At 50.8% G+C, this 19,417-nt stretch overlaps 1 protein-coding gene across 3 annotated transcripts in view; it reads left to right on the forward strand.

Annotated features, from left to right (window-relative positions):
• NCKIPSD (NCK interacting protein with SH3 domain) overlaps positions 1–19,417 on the forward strand; it is a 333,056-nt gene that overhangs the window by 299,507 nt on the left and 14,132 nt on the right. For all 3 annotated transcript variants that reach the window (XM_085624362.1, XM_085624363.1, XM_085624364.1), the window contains exon 11: positions 13,075–13,167. In XM_085624362.1, coding sequence (XP_085480488.1) covers positions 13,075–13,167 — 93 coding nt within the window. The remainder of the gene's footprint in view (positions 1–13,074; positions 13,168–19,417) is intronic.

Raw genomic sequence — 19,417 nt, forward strand, 5'->3', positions numbered from 1 at the left:
TCTTCCCCATACCCTCTGTCCCTACCTACCCCTTTACCCTCTCTGTCCTCACGTACACCCTTACCCTCTCTGCCCTCATGTACACCTTTACCCTCTGTCCTCACGTACACCTTTACCCTCTCTGTCCTCACGTACACCTTTACCCTCTCCGTCCTCACGTACATCCTTACCCTCTCTGTCCTCACGTACACCCTTACCCTCTCTGTCCTCACGTACACCCTTACACTGCCTGTCCTCATGTACCTCCTTACCCTAACAAAGGAAAAAGCAGGTTCGAGGCATGTGGGCTGCTGAATTCATATCTGTGCATAGATCGCCGCCTAGTGTTGGGTCCGGATGTTTGCACGTTGTTGTCCTGGAAGAGTCTTCGAAGTATCCTTGGATAGGTGACTCCTCCCCTGGACTACAGTGCGCATGGGCATCCTCTCCATCCTCAGATTGTTTTTTTCCGCCATTGGGTTCGGATGTGCTATCTTAATTCCAGTTAGGAAAAAGTTAGTCGAGGCCAAAAGGCCTTTAGTTCGCGTCGGTACTGTTCACTCGATCGGTTTCGACCCTACCTGTTAGCTTACTAACTTCGGAAACAACTTTTCGCTTTTTACCTGACCATCGACGACACAGACGATGGAGTCGAGGACACCATTCAAGAGGTGCCCGGTATGCAATGCGAAATATCCCCATATCGACGTCCACCCGGTGTGCAACAAATGCTTGTCGCCGGACCACGACGAATCGACATGCATGGCCTGTGCCCGGTTCCGTTCCAAGAAGACTCTACGGAATCGTCGAGCGGCGAGACTCGAAGCGCAGCACGCGGCACCGGCCCCGGCAGACATCTTCAACGCCGAAGATGTCGAGGAGTTGGAAGTCCTACCCTCCAATCCTGGTTCCGAACATGACTCCGGTTCGGACGACGTCGACGAATCACTCTTTCGCAGAGATGAAGACAACGCCGAGGTAGGAGACGACGATGAGGCCTTAGGGGCCGAAGAGAGTAGCTCCAATGACGAGCAAGGCCTACCCGTTCAGACTGACGAGGGCCCAGTGCCACAGTCTATGGCTCCGGTCGAGGGATCGCCTTCGGGCCTTACCCGAGACCTATCCCGCGGTTCTTCGGGCCCGGCCTCGGACGTTCAGCGGCAGTCATTATTACCTACACCGGCTGGTTTCCCTTCTACCAAACCGAAACCGAAAGCTGCACCGGTACAAATGAAACCGAAACCGAAAGTGGCGCTAGTCTGATCGAGGCCTTCCACACCTTCGACGCCAGCGACACGCATCGGCACCGAGCGCACCAAGCGAGACTTCGGTGCCGAACTTGAAGCGGCCGACGCCGGAGTCGGCATTCGGAAAAAGGCCCTCGGTGCCATCAAACCTGCTCGGCTCTCGGCGCCGACGCCATCGACTCCTAAACCAAAGGTCATACCACCTGCTGCGTCTCACGTCGCTTCCACGGCAACACCGAAGCCTCCTGCATCGAAGACGTCGACGGCCATTTCCGCCCCTCGACCCGATGACCCACCGGCGCCGAAAAAGTCCACGGCCGCCTCTACAAACCTGGTCGGCGCTAAGGCCTCGAAAGCGCTTCAAGTGCGAACCGTTGCGGCACAAAGCAGCAAAACCCAAGCGGTCCTCCAGGACACATCGGGCTCCGGCCCACTAAAAGCTCAAACAGCCTCTTCGGCGCCAGCCAACATAACTTTTGGCCTGCCGCCATCCACGATCCCGAAAATGTTCCAACTCAGGACACGGGTCACCCACACCACGGTTACACCTGCTGAGACGTCTCCGTCACGTTACATCGACGCCAGCACCGGCAGGATGGTTATCCATGACCGGAGGATAACTTCAGAGCCACCCTTGGACCCTTTCAGGATCCCACTAAAGAGAAAGCTGCCTGTGGACTCAGAACCTGTGCTTTGCGAATCTTTCGACTCGCCCTACCAAGACCCACTATCATTCTCTCCCACACACTCCGACACGGATGCGTTGGCAGACTATATGGATGACCAAGTCCCTTACCACGGAGACATGGACCCTGATGACCAACAGGACCCTGATCAAACTTGGGGCGACCCTGCAGACCCCAGTGCACCTCTAGATGCACAGGACCCTCAACTCTATGGAGCGAAAACATCTCCGACAGAGGACACTGCAGCGTTCAACGCTCTTATTGAACGGGCTGCAAATAATCATGACGTGCAGCTTCACTCTGACACCGTGGAAGACGACTTCCTTATGGACACTTTCGCTTCCTCGGAAAGGCATGTAAAGACTCTGCCCATGCTGAAAGGAGTCCTCAAACCAGCCAAGGACATCTTCAAGGAACCCACCAGGGCACGGGTGATAAACCCCAGGATCGACAAAAAGTACAGATCAGCACCTGGGGACCCTACTTACATCAGAGGCCAATTACCTCTCGACTCCATTGTCGTTGCGAATGCTCGCAAGAGGGCACACTCGCAATCAACAGGTGACGCTCCTCCCCCGGACAAAGAGTCCAAGGTTTTAGAGACCTCTGGCAAGCGAGTTGCCGCACAGGCTGCCAACATATGGCGCATAGCCAACACTCAAGCGCTCCTCGCTCGCTACGATAGAGCGCACTATGATACAATGGAGCAACTACTCCAACATCTCCCTGACCAGTTCAAAGAAGGTGCAGAAATTCTTATCAGAGAGGGACAGCTACTCACAAATGCTTCCATCAAGTGTGCACTAGATGCCGCAGACACGGCGTCCAGGGCCATAAACACAAGCGTCATGCTGCGACGACATGCCTGGTTGCGAATCTCCGGGTTCAAACCTGAGGTGCAAAATTATATACTGAACCAACCTGTCAACCCCGACTATTTATTCGGGCCGGAGGTTGACACGGCCTTTGAGAAAATAAAGAAGGACACAGACACTGCGAAGTCCATGGGGGCTCTCCAGACTCAGTCCTTTCGGAGCAGCTCCTTTCGTCGCCACGGAAATAGGGGAGCAGGTAGAGGGCAGGGGTCACAGCAGACATACAGCAAAGGCAATACCCAAACCACCTACGATAAAAACACCCGGGGTGGATATCGTGGCTCCAGTACAAAGGGCAGAGGACGCGGCTACGGCAACACCAGGTCCTCCCCCCAAGAACAAGCAGTGACGCCCTCTCCCTTCCTCCCGACCACATAACACCTGTCGGGGGAAGGCTACAAAGGCTCCTGTCCACGTGGAACTCCATCACCACGGACAGGTGGGTCAAAGATATTGTCAAATACGGTTACTGTCTAGAACTAACCTCAACTCCACCCACAATACCTCCAAAAAACCGTCCTATGTCCTCAGAGCACTTAACGCTCTTACAGCAGGAGGTGCACAGTATGCTTCTAAAAGGCGCAATAGAGGTCGTACCCGTCCAAGAGCAAGGTACGGGGGTGTACTCCCTGTACTTTTTAATACCGAAAAAGGACGGGTCACTCAGACCTATATTAGACCTGAGATCCCTAAACAGATACATTCTTTCCGAGCATTTTCACATGCTCGCTCTACAGCAAGTCCTCCCGCTGCTCAAGCAGGGAGACTTTCTGGCCACACTGGACCTCAAGGATGCGTATTTCCACATACCCATTCACCCATCACATAAAAAATACCTCAGGTTCACTGTTCAAGGGCAGCACTACCAGTTCACAGTCCTTCCCTTCGGCGTGACAACGGCACCGAGGGTGTTTACAAAGTGCCTAGCTACTGTGGCGGCACATCTACGGAGGCAGCACATACACGTCTACCCTTACCTGGACGACTGGCTCGTTCAAGCAAAGTCAGCCCAGCAATGTGCCAGCCACATGTCCCGCACCATTCACCTCCTTCACAGTCTGGGGTTCTCACTAAATTACCCAAAATCCCATCTACAGCCCGCACACGTACAACAGTACCTAGGTGCGACTATAGACACTCTGGCGGCCACAGCTCAGCCAAATTTGGTGAGAATCAACAGCATGCAAATGCTGATTTCAAAGTTCAAACCTCAACACTCCCTTCCGGCGCTAGTGTTCATGCAGTTGATAGGCATGATGGCCTCCTGCATCTTCATAGTCCCACACGCGAGACTACATATGCGCCCGCTTCAGGAGTGCTTGGCACGTCAGTGGAATCAGGCTCAAGGACAATTGAAAGACCTAGTGTTGGTGAGCGGTCGGGCATACAACTCTCTGCATTGGTGGAATCCACAAAACCTTTGCAAGGGTCGACCGTTCCAGGAGCCTGTTCCACAAATAGTACTGACAGCAGACGCGTCTCTCCAGGGATGGGGAGCTCGTGTACTCCACTACACAGTGCAGGGACTATGGACGACACAGCAGAAGAAAATGCACATCAACCTTCTGGAACTGATGGCAATCTTCCTAGCCATGAAGGCATTCAAAGTACATCTGTGCAACAAGTTCGTGTTGATCCGGACGGACAACATGACCGCAATGTACTACATACAGAAGCAGGGAGGGACGCACTCTCCACAGTTGTCTCATCTGGCTCAGAGCATGTGGAAGTGGGCCATTCAGAGGAACATGTTCCTCATGGCGGAACACCTCCCCGGCAAGGACAACCAAATGGCGGATCTGCTCAGCAGACACAGCCACCAGATGCACGAGTGGGAGTTACACCCATCAGTACTCCAGCCGTACTTCCAGCAGTGGGGTCATCCAGAGATAGACCTGTTCGCCACAAGCGAAAACGCAAAATGCCAAAGCTTTGCCGCCAGGTTCCCACATCCGCAGTCGCAGGGCAATGCGATATGGATGAACTGGTCCGGCAGATTTGCGTACGCTTTTCCCCCAGCACCGTTGATACCGCTGGTGGCTCGCAAACTCAGACAACACTCCCTGACACTCGTCCTAGTTGCTCCTACGTGGGCACGCCAGCCATGGTACACCACCTTCCTCGAACTTTCCGTGGTGCCGCATCAAAGGCTGCGGATCAAACCCGCGCATTTGACGCAGAACCATGGAGAGATTCAGCACCCAGATCCGCAACAGCTGAACCTGGCGATCTGGCTCCTGAAGTCCTAGAGTTTGGCTACCTCAACCTGCCACCTGACTGTATGGACATCATCAAGGAGGCCAGAAGACCCACTACAAGAGCTTGCTATGCAGCCAAATGGAAAAGGTTTGTTATTTACTGCGGTAATAATGACATTAACCCGCTGGACGCATCCATCCAAAACATCATTTGTTACCTCCTACACCTATACCGATGCAATCTAGCGTACACCTCTATACGTGTCCATTTGACCGCAATATCAGCCTATCTACAAACCAGGCAGCACCTATCTCTATTCAGAGTGCCTGCCATCAAAGCATTCTTGGAAGGACTCAAACGAGTTATTCCACCAAGCCACCCACCAGCTCCAATGTGGAACCTCAACCTGGTCCTCACACGCCTGATGGGTCCACCCTTTGAACCTCTCCACTCATGCGAGATTCAATTCCTCACCTGGAAAGTAGCCTTCCTGGTAGCGATCACTTCTTTAAGAAGAGTTAGTGAACTCCAGGCACTAACAGTTCAAGAGCCATTTATACAGGTTCATGCCAACAGGGTCGTACTACGTACCAACCCCAAATTCATGCCAAAGGTGGTATCGCAGTTCCACATGAATCAAACCATTGAACTGCCCGTTTTCTTCCAAAACCCACAAACTGTTGCGGAAAGGGCACTTCACACACTAGATGTAAAAAGGGCCCTCATGTATTACATCGACAGGACCAAACCCTTTAGGAAGACAAAACAACTGTTCGTTGCCTTTGCCCCACACCACAAAGGTAACGCCATCTCCAAAGCAGGGATAGCCAGATGGATAGTTAAGTGTATCCAAATTTGTTATCAAAAGGCAAAACGCACATTAACTATTCCCCCACGAGCCCACTCAACACGTAAGTTAGGGGCCTCCATGGCTTTTCTAGGAAATATTCCCCTGCATGATATATGTAGAGCAGCCACCTGGTCCACTACACACACGTTTACCAAACACTATTGTGTAGATGTGCAATCAAAACAGCAGGCAGCTGTAGGACAGGCTGTTCTCAAAACCCTTTTTCAGACCGCTGCAGCTGGCACTGGTAGCCGCCGCTAATAGAGGGCACTGCTATACATTCTATGCACAGATATGAATTCAGCAGCCCACATGCCTCGAACTGAATATGCTACTTACCAGTATGCATCTGTTCTTGGCATGTAGGGCTGCTGACATTCATATCGCCCTCCCTCCTCCCCGGCGCCTGTAGCAGCTGCAGCTCTCAGAATTACTGTAAGCATGGTCATCACTTTCTGTATCTACTCCATCACTGCCACAATGGCGAAAAACAATCTGAGGATGGAGAGGATGCCCATGCGCACTGTAGTCCAGGGGAGGAGTCACCTATCCAAGGATACTTCGAAGACTCTTCCAGGACAACAACGTGCAAACATCCGGACCCAACACTAGGCGGCGATCTATGCACAGATATGAATGTCAGCAGCCCTACATGCCAAGAACAGATGCATACTGGTAAGTAGCATATTCATTACAGCACACCCTATATCAGGTACAGTAATCCAAATACAGTACTGGATCAGTGTTGGATAGAGTCTGAGATCCAATTAAATTCTTAATACAAGTTCATGTGGACAAGCAAATGAGACATCAGATATACAGAAAAATTCAAATAGTCCAATGAGGTCATCTGTGGCTTTTCATTCTCTTTTTATTAGTACTTTTCAAAAATTCCCAGCGCACGATCTTGTTGACACGCGTTTCGTCTAATCCTAGACTTTTTCAAGGCGATTTGACGAATGTGGTCGGATGAGTACATTTCATAAGCCAACATCCGTTATACGAGCACGAAGGCCAAAATTTGTACAGTAACTCGACAGTCTAGCCTTCACCACCACCACCTTCCTATCAGGCAAATGGAGACCTGAGTTCAGTGGCCTGGAGAGCTGAGGGTGACCGCTCGGGGGGGGGAGGGGCTGATCGATGGGTCAGGAGGGTAGGAGGGACCTCTCCCCAGGAGCTGAGCTGCAACAGGCTGCACGCTTCACTGGGCTCTGTTTGTACCAACCAAGAGCAGATTTACAGACAGTGTACCTCCTTATCATACCTGTCCTCATGTACACCCTTACCCTCTCCCTCCTCACGTACACCCTTACCCTCTCTGTCCTCACGTACACCCTTACCCTGCCTGTCCTCATGTACCTCCTTACCCTCCCCATCCTCGCGTACCTCCTTACCTTCCTCGTCCTCGCGTACCACCTTACCCTCCATGTCCTCGCATATCCCCTTTCCATCTTCACGGGCCCTGGTACTCGCTCCATCCCCACTTACCCCTTGCCCTCCCAATTTTCACATACCCCCTTACCCTCCCCGTCCTCACATACCCCCTTTCCCTCCCCGTCCTCACATACCCCCTTTCCCTCCCTGTCCTCGTGTATCCCTTTACCCTCACTGTTCTTGCATACCCCCATACCCTCCCCATCTGTGTGTACCCCTTACCCTCCCTGTCCTTGTGTACCCCCTTACCCTCCCCATCCTTGTTTACCCCCTATCCTCTCTGTCCTCGTGTACCCTTTACCCTCCACGTCCTCATAAACCCCCTTACCTTCTCCGTCCTTGTGTACCCCCTTACCTTCCTCATGCTCACATACCATATTACCCTCCATGTCCTCATACACCCTTTCCATCTTCACAGCCCCTTACTCTCTCCGTCCTCACTGAACCCCTTACCCTCGCCCGTCCTCACATACCCCCTTTCCCTCCCCGTCCTCACGTATCCACTTTCTGTCCTGTCCTTGTATACCCCATACCCTCCCCATTCATGCGTACCTCATACCCTCCCTGTCCTCGTGTACCCTCTTACCCTCCCCGTCCTCCCATACCCCTTACCCTCTGTCCCTACCCACCCCCTTACTCTCTCCATCCTCACTTACCTCTTTACCCTCCTTTTCCACGTGTACCCCCTTATCCCCTGTCTCCAATTACCCCCTTGCCCTCTGTCCCCACCTACCCCCTTACCCTCTCTGTCCCCACCTACCCCCTTACCCTCTCTGTCCCCACCTACCCCTTTTCTCTGTCGTCACGTACACCCTTACCCTGCCCGTCCTCACGTACACCCTTACCCTGCCCGTCCTTACGTACCCCCTTACTCTCTCTGTCCTCATGTACCTCCTTACCCTTCCTGTCCTCCTGTACCTCCATACCCTGCCTGTCCGAGTACCTACTTACCCTCTCCGTCCCCACATACCTCTTACCCTCTCCGTCCCCACATACTCCTTTACCCTCTCCATCCTTACCCCCTGTCCTCACGTACACCTATGCCCTCTCCGTCCGCACCTACCCTCTCCATCCGCACCTACCCTCTCCACTCTGTCCTCACGTACACCCTTGCCCTCCCACCCTTACCTTCATCGTCCTCACGTACATCCGTACCCTCTCCGTACTCGAGTACACCCTTACCGTCCTCACGTACCCCCTTACCCTCTCCGTCCTCACGTACCTCCTTATCCTCCATCATACAGGGAGGCCCACGGGGTCGGGGCTTTGACTTTTAAAAGGCAGGGACTCTGGTGATTGGCTGGCGTTGTGCCTCCCTTCAGAGTGACCCTCGAGGGGGTGGCGTGGGCAGACTGCAGAGGAGGGGGGGGGGGCTCTGGGAGCCCTGCTTAGAACGGGAGCCTCAAATAAGCAAATACTGTATCCTTTGGGGAGCCGGGGTTTATCTAAGCACGCAGCGCGAGCGGAAATCAAGGCCTCGAGCCTGGTTTGTGCTGCCGTCTAATTCTACACAAAAAACAAGGGTTCGTGAACTGCAGCTCATCAAAGGATGCGCCTCGAGGGCCGCAGCGCCGCCGTTTTAAGTGCAGAATTTACCTGCTCCCTCCAGCGCCCTATTAATTCAGTAGCCTGGCGTAGAGGCCAGTGCGCGTGTATGTTCTTTTCAACTGTTTTTCTTTATTTACAGTCACTTAATTATGCAACTGTATGAACATTAGGGCGCACATATTGGGGGGGGGGGGGGGGGGAGAGAATTGTGTACCTTGTTTTTGAGAGATTAAATGGAAACGTTGGGAAATCTAACCAATTGTTGTTTTTTGTGTGTAAAACGAATCTCGAATGAGGTACAAACAAGAGGCTAGTTTGGGCATAAAATGTGTTGCCAAGATATTTCCTGCATATAACACCTGTCCCCAACGGGGAAAAAATTACACGTGGTATAATTTCATGTAATGCAAGATTTGCGAATTTCGTCAGCATAATTTAAATTTGCCAAGGTCCTGTTTTCCCATTTCCAGCCACAGAAGGGGGCCCATTCCCACTCCTGTCCAGGGGCGGAGGTGTAAATTGAAAAATGCGCACTGCAAACAGCCCGATTAAAACAAGTCGCCCAGTTGAAAGCCCCCCCTTCTCCCCCCGTACCAAAAAAAAGATGGCTTAGGGAAGACCCCTAATTCCATCAGAAACAAATTAAAAGTTGCAGTGTACAGCACAGGAATGAGTAAAAGGCTATTTTAGGAATCTTGGGTATAAAATTCGAGTTTCTACCTTGTTAATGTGTTTTTTTTTTTTGTTATTTTAACTGAGAAGCAACACCAATTTTAAAAGTTTGATCGGCTGCCCGTTCATTCTAGGGGACCCTTTAAAGCCCTCTCAAGTCCTTGTACCCATGCAGCCCCGCCTTTCTAACCTCGGAGTTCAGTCCATCTACCCAACAGGAGTCTTGGTTCTTGAAACCAGTTCCTACTGATAGCGCCTCGCAGCAGGACAGACAGCGCTTCCTCGGTTGCATCACACCAACAGTCAAACTCCCTTACTGCCACCAAACACCAGAATCCGTGCTGGTCCAGTTCAGGAGACCCATCAAAACTTGGCTTTCCAGCCTGCAATCTTTTTTTAATCTTTATCTTTTTATAAACCTTCTGTGTTAGTTCTTCAGCTCCCAGAAGCCTAGCGTCCGTGTGCTCCACAAATACATTTAACATAACGTGGTCAGTACAGCGATTACAGGTGCCGCCGCCTGGTACTTTCAGCAGCGGGATGGCTCGTTTATCGAGTGTAAGCCTGCCACCTGCCTACCCGCAGCTCGCACTGAATACACAGGTACCCAGGGGGTCTTTCCCATGCGTCATTATCTCTATGACGCAGGCACAGAGGACACGTCCCTCAGCATCCACGAAGCACCCCACTTCTCAAGCAACACCTCAAACTGCACATGGCGGTGCGCCAAACTGAAGTTACACCCATTATGATAGGACGAGCCCACTCACCAGACCCGCTGGGGACACGCAAGCATGCCCACAAACCGCACATATGGTATGTGGCGTCATCAGCATAATATACATGGTCCATCCCCTCCCCAGAAATAGAATGTTCGGTGGCGTGTGTGGGTGGGTGTGTGTGTGTGTGTGTGTATGCGCGTGTGACACGCGGCGTGTCTATATCTATGGGTGTGTGTGTGTCTGTGTGTCTATATATAAATAAATGTCCTTTTTCCTTTCCTGCAAGTTATTGGAAGCAGTTTTGCTGTGTAAACCCAGTACAGATGTATCTGTTTCACACATAGTTTTGGTATCGCCGTCGGTGCTAAGTTACTTTATACGTTTGTTGCTACTAACTATGTAGAGATAAATGCTTGTTTGGACTTCTCTCACTCACATTGAAGTGTTTTAGTGAGCGCCGGTCACTCAGGCAGCGCACGCCCAGGGTGGGGTCACACTGCGGGGCGCCAGGAATCAATGCCGACATTAGTATGCAGCAGGCAGGCCCTGGCAGGTTCATGGGGTTCGTTCAAGGGATGAGAAGGCCCCGCCCCCACCCAGTCAAAGGCTTGCAAAGAGGGGCGGGGCTACAGTGCACGATCAGAAAGGTGACGTTTGTTCAACATGTATTATTCATTTTTAAAGCTCGTGTACAGTGATCTGAGCGGTTCAAAGGATGGACGTGCATGTCATGCAAAGCATTTAAAAAGGCTCCTCTACCAAAAATAGTATCATTTTAAGGATATGTACAACCGTGTGTTTTTATTTAAAGGTTTTTAGGAGCAGTCAGAATTTGGGATATGACTGCTGATGCATCACAAACAGTTTACACCCGGGAGACCTGTCAGCAGCTGGTTTTCGATGGCGCCCTCTGGCCACGGGTGGCGGTAGAATGTTGCTGGATGTCTATGAGGGGGTGGGGACCTCCTGACCCCAGGCCCATGGGTTCTACTGCTGGACCACGCAACCTCAGCAAATGCAAAATCAGTGTGCTGCAACCTTGAGTTGATAACCTAATAATGTCACATCACTGTGTGTTCAGAGCGGCGCTTCTGGATTGGTGGGAAGGAGCGAGAGAGCTTTGCACCCAAACTGCTCTCCTGGGGGCACCAGACAAGGAGATGTAGTTGCAGTTAAGAGAAACTTCCCCTTTCAGGTGATGCCATGTCCCGTCTAATTCCCACTAGCGTCTTATTTCGCTATCCAAGCCCTCACACCTCTGATACCACTCACCACCTCTTTCCCATGATCATATCCTGGGTTCACTGGTGCCACTCCCCCCCCCTCCCTCATTCCTGTCTTAAGGTTTCGGATCTCTGATACAGCGCCCACCTGCTTTCCCCCGTTGCACCCTCGCTTCTATGCTACCTACTCACACCTGATTTCACCCCAGGTCCCCAGATCTCGGATACCACTCCCCACCTGACCCCCCCTTCAAGTTCTGTGATTTCTAGCACCAACTCCCACCTGATTCCCTCTGTCCCCCCTCAATCCCTTGGTCTCAGATCCCACCTGCCACTGGGCCCACCCTTTTCCCCAAAATCCCTTTGATGTGTGATGTTCCTTCCCACCTGGTTCTGCCTTCTTGCGTCTGGTTGTCGGACACCGGATGTCCCCCTTCACACCCTCAGTTCTGTGGTACTACTTCCCACATCACTTCCCTGTCAAGCGCTTGGTTCTTGCATGTTTCACCATACAGCGCTGTTCCTATATTAGGTAAAACCGAGGAAACCTGGTGCCTGCGTATTCTGGAGCTGTGCCCCTTCTGTGCACTGTGGAGAGAGGACCAGTGGTGATTCTCACTACTATAGTGCCACTGGAGACTCAACTGCTGCACGGATAAAGTCTTGCTCTTACCATATTGAGTGTGGCCGTGCCCTACGTAATCACTTGGTGTTCAGTTTGGGGAAAGCTGCGAGTGCTTGGATGCCATCTTTGTTGCTGTAATCTCTCACGCCTTCGTGGTGATGGTGCTGAGGACGGCTAACTTCCCAGGTTTCTCTGCACTGGTCTGGTGCAGTCATCTCTCACCCATCTCTGCGGCTGATCTCCAGGGTCTAGAGAACCCAAAAGGCTTCACCCAGCTCCTTAGTAGCTGAGGCCAGGTTACACCGTCTGTGTTCTCAAGGGTTTTCGGTGGCTGCCCACACGTCATAGGCTTGTAATGCCCCGCCTTATCCTCCAAGCTGTTCAGAAGCCCAGACTGAGTCGCCTGAAGGCTGCACAGATACTCTGTCCCAGCCAGGTTATTGCTTTCTGAATCTGGTCTCCTTTGCAAATCAATTTCCAAGATCACTCGAATGAGCAGAACCTTGTATCATGGGTGACTTTTTCAGCTCTGTACTGTGACACACTCCTGTCACGCAGTCGTGCGGGGATTTCTTATGCATTAGAGTGGTGAGCGTGGCGGTTGCCTGCTGGACCGGATGCTGGTGGTGTTGTGTTCTGGCCCATGTGCCAGTAGACAGTCTGGAGGATCAGATCAGAGCCTGGGTTTTGCGTCTGGCAACTGGAAGTAGACCCCCTAACACCGTCCCTAGCTCATGGTTAGGACATAGAACAGTATGCCTCGTGGTTTGAGGTCAGGAGAGGATTACAGAGGGTTTAGTAAAGCACCCCTACCCTGAGCCTTTCATTCCCTTAGATCCTGTTGTGAAATGAGTTCCTGTGTTTAGTTTTGTCCAAGGTTTTGTCACAAATGCACAACTGCTCATTTTATTTGCTGTCACAATGCCAATGGCCTCAAAACTACACTTGCGCCTTGCTTCAGTAGTGATGGGTACTAACATTGTTTGTACGCTTCTTGCTCCTTTCTTCTAGTTCCCGAAAACAATGTGATCATGACAACGTTAAGCAAGCGGTCCAACGTGAAGGTCTTTACGGAGAAGGTGCTACTGCTTCTGAACCGGGCAGGTGGGTCGCTGCTCTGTGGGCTCGTGTCTGCAGCTTGGTGCCAAGGGTGGAACCAAGTCCTAGCAAACCTCTGAAATTCTAAGAAGACCATAAAGCCATTGATGCTCTTAGCAAAAAATCTGACCACTTATTGATGGATCTGGCCACCGCCGTCAAATGCTCAAAAGAAGAGTGAAAGGGAGCGTAGTCATCCTGGTGGATCCAGGACACAGGAAAGGGGGAGAGGGGGAGCAGGTAGATGTTGCATTAAATGAGTGTGTGTAAGAGGGACACTGAATCATCCAGTTGTTTTGGTGATGTGCAGAAGAACATGTGGCATCAGCAGGGTCTCATCCAGGTAGTCCAGAGAAGTTGGATGTTTTATCCTCTATAAACGTAAATAGTCACAGCATTGCGCATATATGGTTCGGAGTAGAGGTCGAAGGTCAAGAGTGAGGTACTTTTCTGCAACACATGGCCAGTTTGATTTTGAGGGCAATGTTTGGGACCGTTTGGAGGTGCGATGACAGAGGAAGGTGGCATTGCGGCTGTGGGTGGCAGGACCTACGCACCCTTATCACACATTCTCCCAAAAAATACCGCACTCTGTAAGTGTGGTTACTGCGGAGTTCAAGATGTGCCAGTGTTTGTTTTTAGGCCCGGTGAATTGAATCTCACTGAACTGTGGCATGTACTTGGTACCGTAGCCAAATGCTTTTTACCCCCTCTGCCACCTGCACACTCATTTATACAACAGTTTATTAATGCTGCCTCCCTGGTACCTATTGCAGAAGGGCTTCATTTATGTTACTCATTGACATACGTAGATTTGAATATTTTGCATGCACATTAATTCTCTTGCCTCCTTCAAGCAACCTGAGAATCATCATTGTTAAGGGTTTGGTTCTTAGGAAACACCACATCGTCCTTTGGCATCTCGTATATAACACGTAACCACATATAACGCGGTAAGCCTCCTACTCAAACTTGAGGTAGACCACTGAGAGGAGATGCTGTAGGAGCTGAGCAAGAGGGTGAGAAGGAAGAGTAGAGCTGGCGAGGGACATACAGAACAATTCTATAATCTTTATATTTCGCCGCAATCATTTTGACTTCATAGGCCTGTTCAAGCGCACTTGGGAGCTGTATCCCCCCCCCCCCCCCGGGGTCTTGAGATTACACCTGAATCCAAGCCCCCTGTACTAGCTGCAACAGCTGGATTGCAGGTTCTTGGACCGTATGGCTCCATTATGGGTTTACACCTGGAACTAAGCCCCCTGGACTAGCTGCAACAGCTGTATTCCAGGTTCTTGCACCTTAGGGCTCCATTATGGGTTTACACTTGGATCCAAGCCTCCTGGACTAGCTACAACAGCTGGATTCCAGGTTCTTGCACCTTAGGGCTCCATTATGGGTTTACACCTGGATCCAAGCCTCCTGGACTAGCTACAACAGCTGGATTCCAGGTTCTTGCACCTTAGGGCTCCATTATGTGTCTACACCTGGATCCAAGCCCCCCTGGACTAGCTGCAACAGCTGGATTGCAGGTTCTTGGACCGTATGGCTCCATTATGGGTTTACACCTGGATCTAAGCTCCCTGGACTAGCTGCAACGGCTGGATTCCAGGTTCTTGCACCTTAGGGCTCCATTATGGGTTTACACCTCGATCCAAGCCTCCTGGACTAGCTACAACAGCTGGATTCCAGGTTCTTGGACCCTAGGGCTCCATTGTAGTTCAAAACCCTGATGACGTAGCCTTGAAAAGCGTTACAACAAACAAATGATGGACGGAATGCTGACAATGCATACATTCTCCCCCAGTCAAGAGATCTGGGTTAAATCCATCGTTCTTTTGCCCACGACAACACCCCAGTTTAGACATGGCCATATGCAAATCAGTCTTGACCCTGTGCCTCATGGGAACAGTCCAGCCCGAACTGCCAAGCCATGTCTTCCCTGGACCGGAATCAAGCATCCTAGGACCGGTTTCTGGCTATCAGCCGTCATCAAAGTAGCCTTGAAAGGCACATACAACCTCCAAGACAGGCCACGGCAGGGCGTTTTGCCTCTGGGCTGGTTAGTTCTATGTTTTTCTCTCTTGATGGCATTATTCAAACTCGGATCTCATAAAACAGATGGTGTTTCTATAGTTAATTTGTTTTTATGAGGCCTTTAAGCTGGGTTCACTTTCTGATAACTGCAGGCTCGGTTACTGCTGCACTTCCGAGATTGATTTTCCAATTAGGCTTCATCCCATTGTGTGGATTTATATTGCACCTTAATCAATATTCTTTCTGTTCGAATGCAGTATGTTTAATGCAGCCTAAAATAGGCTAATAAACCGCTGCACGATGCATCAGGCGATAACCTATTTATTGACTGTAGATGGTTCTTGCTTCAGGGCGCTGTGTAGCTTTTGAGATCCACAATATTTAAAAAAAGTTATGAACGATGACAACATCAGAACATCGAAGGAGAGCTGGACCGCCGAGCTAGAGATAAATGAGGAGAATGCGGAGCGCATCTTCCAACAGAGAAAAGTACAGCTCCAAAGTTGAGGATATTAAGACGCCAGAAGCGAAAGCAAGAACGTAATCCAGGAGACAAGTCAACCTTACGATTGAAGTGGGACAAGAGGCCAGGGTAGGCATTTGGCAGAATGGGACTAGATCTCAGGATGATTTATTTAAATTGGAAATTCAAAGGTAAGAGATGGGCTATGGCAGAAGAGGTGCGTAGGGCACAGCGTCACCAAGCGACAAGCAGCACAGTAGCGATTTTTCATCTCTGGAGCGCGAGAGCGCTTAGTGATGCCGAGCGGTGAAGAGGGACGATCTGGAGTCTAGACTGGTGGAAAGAGTAAAAATAAGGAGCAACAGGTCTTCCAAAGTTGAACCAGTTAAAAATTACAGATTGAGGGGACTAAGAAAGGTGTGTAGCAAGAAGAAAGAAAGGTGAGTTCAGGATGATGGACAGAAGAGAAAGGGGTGAAACGATGGAGCGTGGAAAGAAACTGATTTCAGTGTGGAGGAGGGTTCAGAGAAGGGTGAGGTAAGGACTTTGCAGAGCTTCATAGAAGATCTGGCCAGATAGAGCGTTGCGTAAGCATCAAGAGCATAAGAAAAAGATAACCAACCAATGCAAACTAAAAGTGAGCGTTCAACACCTCGCGTGAGCGGAGGTCGCAAACTACACGGGATCTGAAAAGTACTGTACTAAGTCCCGAGACTGACTAACCTGTACCCATAGATTAGAGATACCTCGTTGGTTGAGATGGACAGTTCTTGAGCAGCGTCCCATGAGTACTAGGGTGCTTATAACATTGTCACATTCAGAAGTATAACTGGTACACCTTCCTGAGTGGAGAAAACTTCATGCAAGGGTGCATTTGCGCTTGCTAAGTTTTTGAATCCTTTCCTTGTATACCCTCCCACCTGTTTTGGGTGTGTTCCATCCCTCCTTACCACCCAGACATCAAATGCACTCCTGCCTGTAGCAGAAGGAACTCTCCAGCTTTGCCCAGATTGTAAACTGCTTGCAGGGACACTCCCTGACTTGGGAGCTTGTAAGTGGTCATCGGCTTCTGCAAGTCATCATCATCAGTCTTTATTCGATTTAAAACAATCATAAAAGACACAAACATAGTACATAAAACATGGATTTCAATAAATACTTTAAAATACATTTAAAAACACATTAAACACATCAATAGACTGACATATAATAGTTAAGAACACTTTTAAATAATCCCCAGTTCAATAGTTAAAAGGAAAACCCAGACGCTAAATTCATTGAAGACCATCAAGGGTACGCTTAATTGCTTTTCTTCGCAATGCCCATCCCAGATATTTTGCCAGTGCGACAGAAACTATTGTCAAGGAGCTAGTGCGCAGAATGCGTAATGCCACTGCGCTGCTCCTTGTGCCAAGAGTCTTGCACATAGGGGAGAGCCATACACGCCTTGGGATAATAAATGCCGGACAGGCAAACAGGAAGTGGGGAATTGATTCTATTACAGCCCCGCATGCAGGGCACTGCAATTCCGATTTCCTAGCCCACCTTCCAGTCAGAAATCTAAGAGGCAAAGAGCCAGCTCTAAACTGGAAGTAAAGCTTCCTATCACCCACATTAGTGACCAGATCCCAGTATAGTTCAAGGCTAGGGGAGTCTTTAAACTCTAGAAAATTACTGGACATCAGCTTTACTCAGTACCTGGGAATCTATTCTTTCCCAGTATGCGATTTTAAGAGAACTTTTTGATGGAAACTGGGCAGTCGTTGGATCATTCCATATCCCTTCCATACCCATGTCTCTTTTAGAGACGCATGTAAGTTCTTCAGCCACTCAATTTTATGAAAGACATCAGTTTTTATAATGTCCATAAGGCCATTAGCATAGTGGGAAAGTTCAGGAGTAGTCCAAAGCCTCCGCCAGTATAAGACCGGACGGAGCCTTGCGATATTCTTTTTTTTTTTTTTTTTTTTTTTGTAAACCTTTATTGACAGTTCAATCACGAACAGGTATGGGCCTACAACCCCCCGGGGCCGGCCGCTAAGCAATTAGAGCAAAAACAGGCAAATGTAAACACAGGCAGCACTTCGGGGAGGAGAATCGTAATGCTAATATTGTGAACAGCGTAGGTAGGGCACCAGGAGAAAAAGGTTTTCATTTTATGATAAAACAAGGCAGAAGGATCAGGTGCCAGACAATTTTCAAACAACAATTACAGTTATGCAGAGTAATAGACAGAAACGATTTACAGCAATCTGTTAGGTCAATGGCGCAAACACAAGAACATCAGGATGGGGAAGAATATCGTAAGCAGTGGCGCCTGCAGTCACCGGCCAGAACTCCCGGAAAGCACCCCGGAAATTGTGGTACACATGGAGCGGCAGCGAGTCATAGCAAAGGAAGTGTATCACGCTGATCCCAGAAAAGGAAAAACAAAAAGAAACAGAGAAGAAAAAGGAGGCCATGGAAAAAGAGAGAAAAGACTAAAGAATCCCCTCCCCCAACCCCCCACCCTGCACCTCTGCAGATGAGTACGGCCCCCCCCCAGCAGTGTGCCTATCGCCCTGGAACCAGACCCGAAATATAGAAGAATAGGGAAAAAGAAGTAGGAAAAGAACCCCACCAGACGGGGGGGTAGAGAGGGTATTAATAAACTGGAGGAGGGCCTTCAAAACATACCCCCGGCTTCTCCCTCCCGCACGGTAAGTTTCCCCCAAGGTGAACAATAAACAGCACAAAATCGATCTGCTCAAAGAAAGATGGGGAGCATTATGCACCTATTATGCTGTTAGCTATGCCAGGAGAGCACGCGACCCCTAAGCCCGCCCGTCCACTAGATGACCACCCCTGAAGGATCAGCCTTATCCCTGACCACTCTTTGGAATTCTGCCCATGCCTACCCCTCGACCCAGCACCATATCCGATGTTCCAAGGTGGAGGATTGTCCAAAAACGTCCGAGAAGCGACGCATACAGGTGGGATGGAAGTCTCTGAGCATCAACACAGTCCGCAGCGTGGAGAAACAGGCTTCCCAGTGCTGCCCCAGGATATGCACTGCACTCAAGGTCCAGGAAGGCAGAAGCAGCCAAAGCAGACAATAGTTGCTGGAGTTGTCCTTGGGTCGCAGGAGGGCACGTACGGGGCGAGGCTACCACATCCCACTCAGGGCCAGCGCCTCCGGGACAGATCAGGCCCTCAACTGGACGAACACACTGTAGCATACTGGCCGGAGCGTCCAGCTGTGCACTAACCTCAGGGGTGGCCGCCAAAGTTTCCTCCTGTGCGCAGTGTGAGTAGTCCCTGTGGACGTGCGGACAGGCGGGTCGCCATTGCTCCAACGCCGACGCCACACCGTTGAGCTTACTCCCCAAGACCCCAACACCATGGATCAAGGAGGAGTGAAGAGCACCAAGGGCCTCGAGGAGGTCGCCGTACCCCAGCACAGCTCTCTGGGATCGCGCCGCCGCACTCCCAAAAGTCGCACTTCCACAAGCCCGCTGCGACCCAGCGGACAGGATGGTAGGCTTCATCGCAACAAGATGGCCGCCAAGTATGCCCGACCCTCACCGGGGCCGGGACCCCGGGACAAGCGTCTCGATGTCCACGTCGCCGGTGACCTGGTTCCGGGGGCAGGCAAAAAGTTATCCGTTGCGTGGTCACGGGCAACAGTCGTCCCCACCACGGACCCGCTCCCGTAGAAATCCGGGGGCGGCCCACAATGATCCGGGCAGGATACGGGCGGCGGCCGGGCAGCTCACT

Source organism: Triturus cristatus, chromosome 9 (assembly GCF_964204655.1).
Source record: "Triturus cristatus chromosome 9, aTriCri1.1, whole genome shotgun sequence".
Lineage (NCBI taxonomy): Eukaryota > Metazoa > Chordata > Amphibia > Caudata > Salamandridae > Triturus > Triturus cristatus.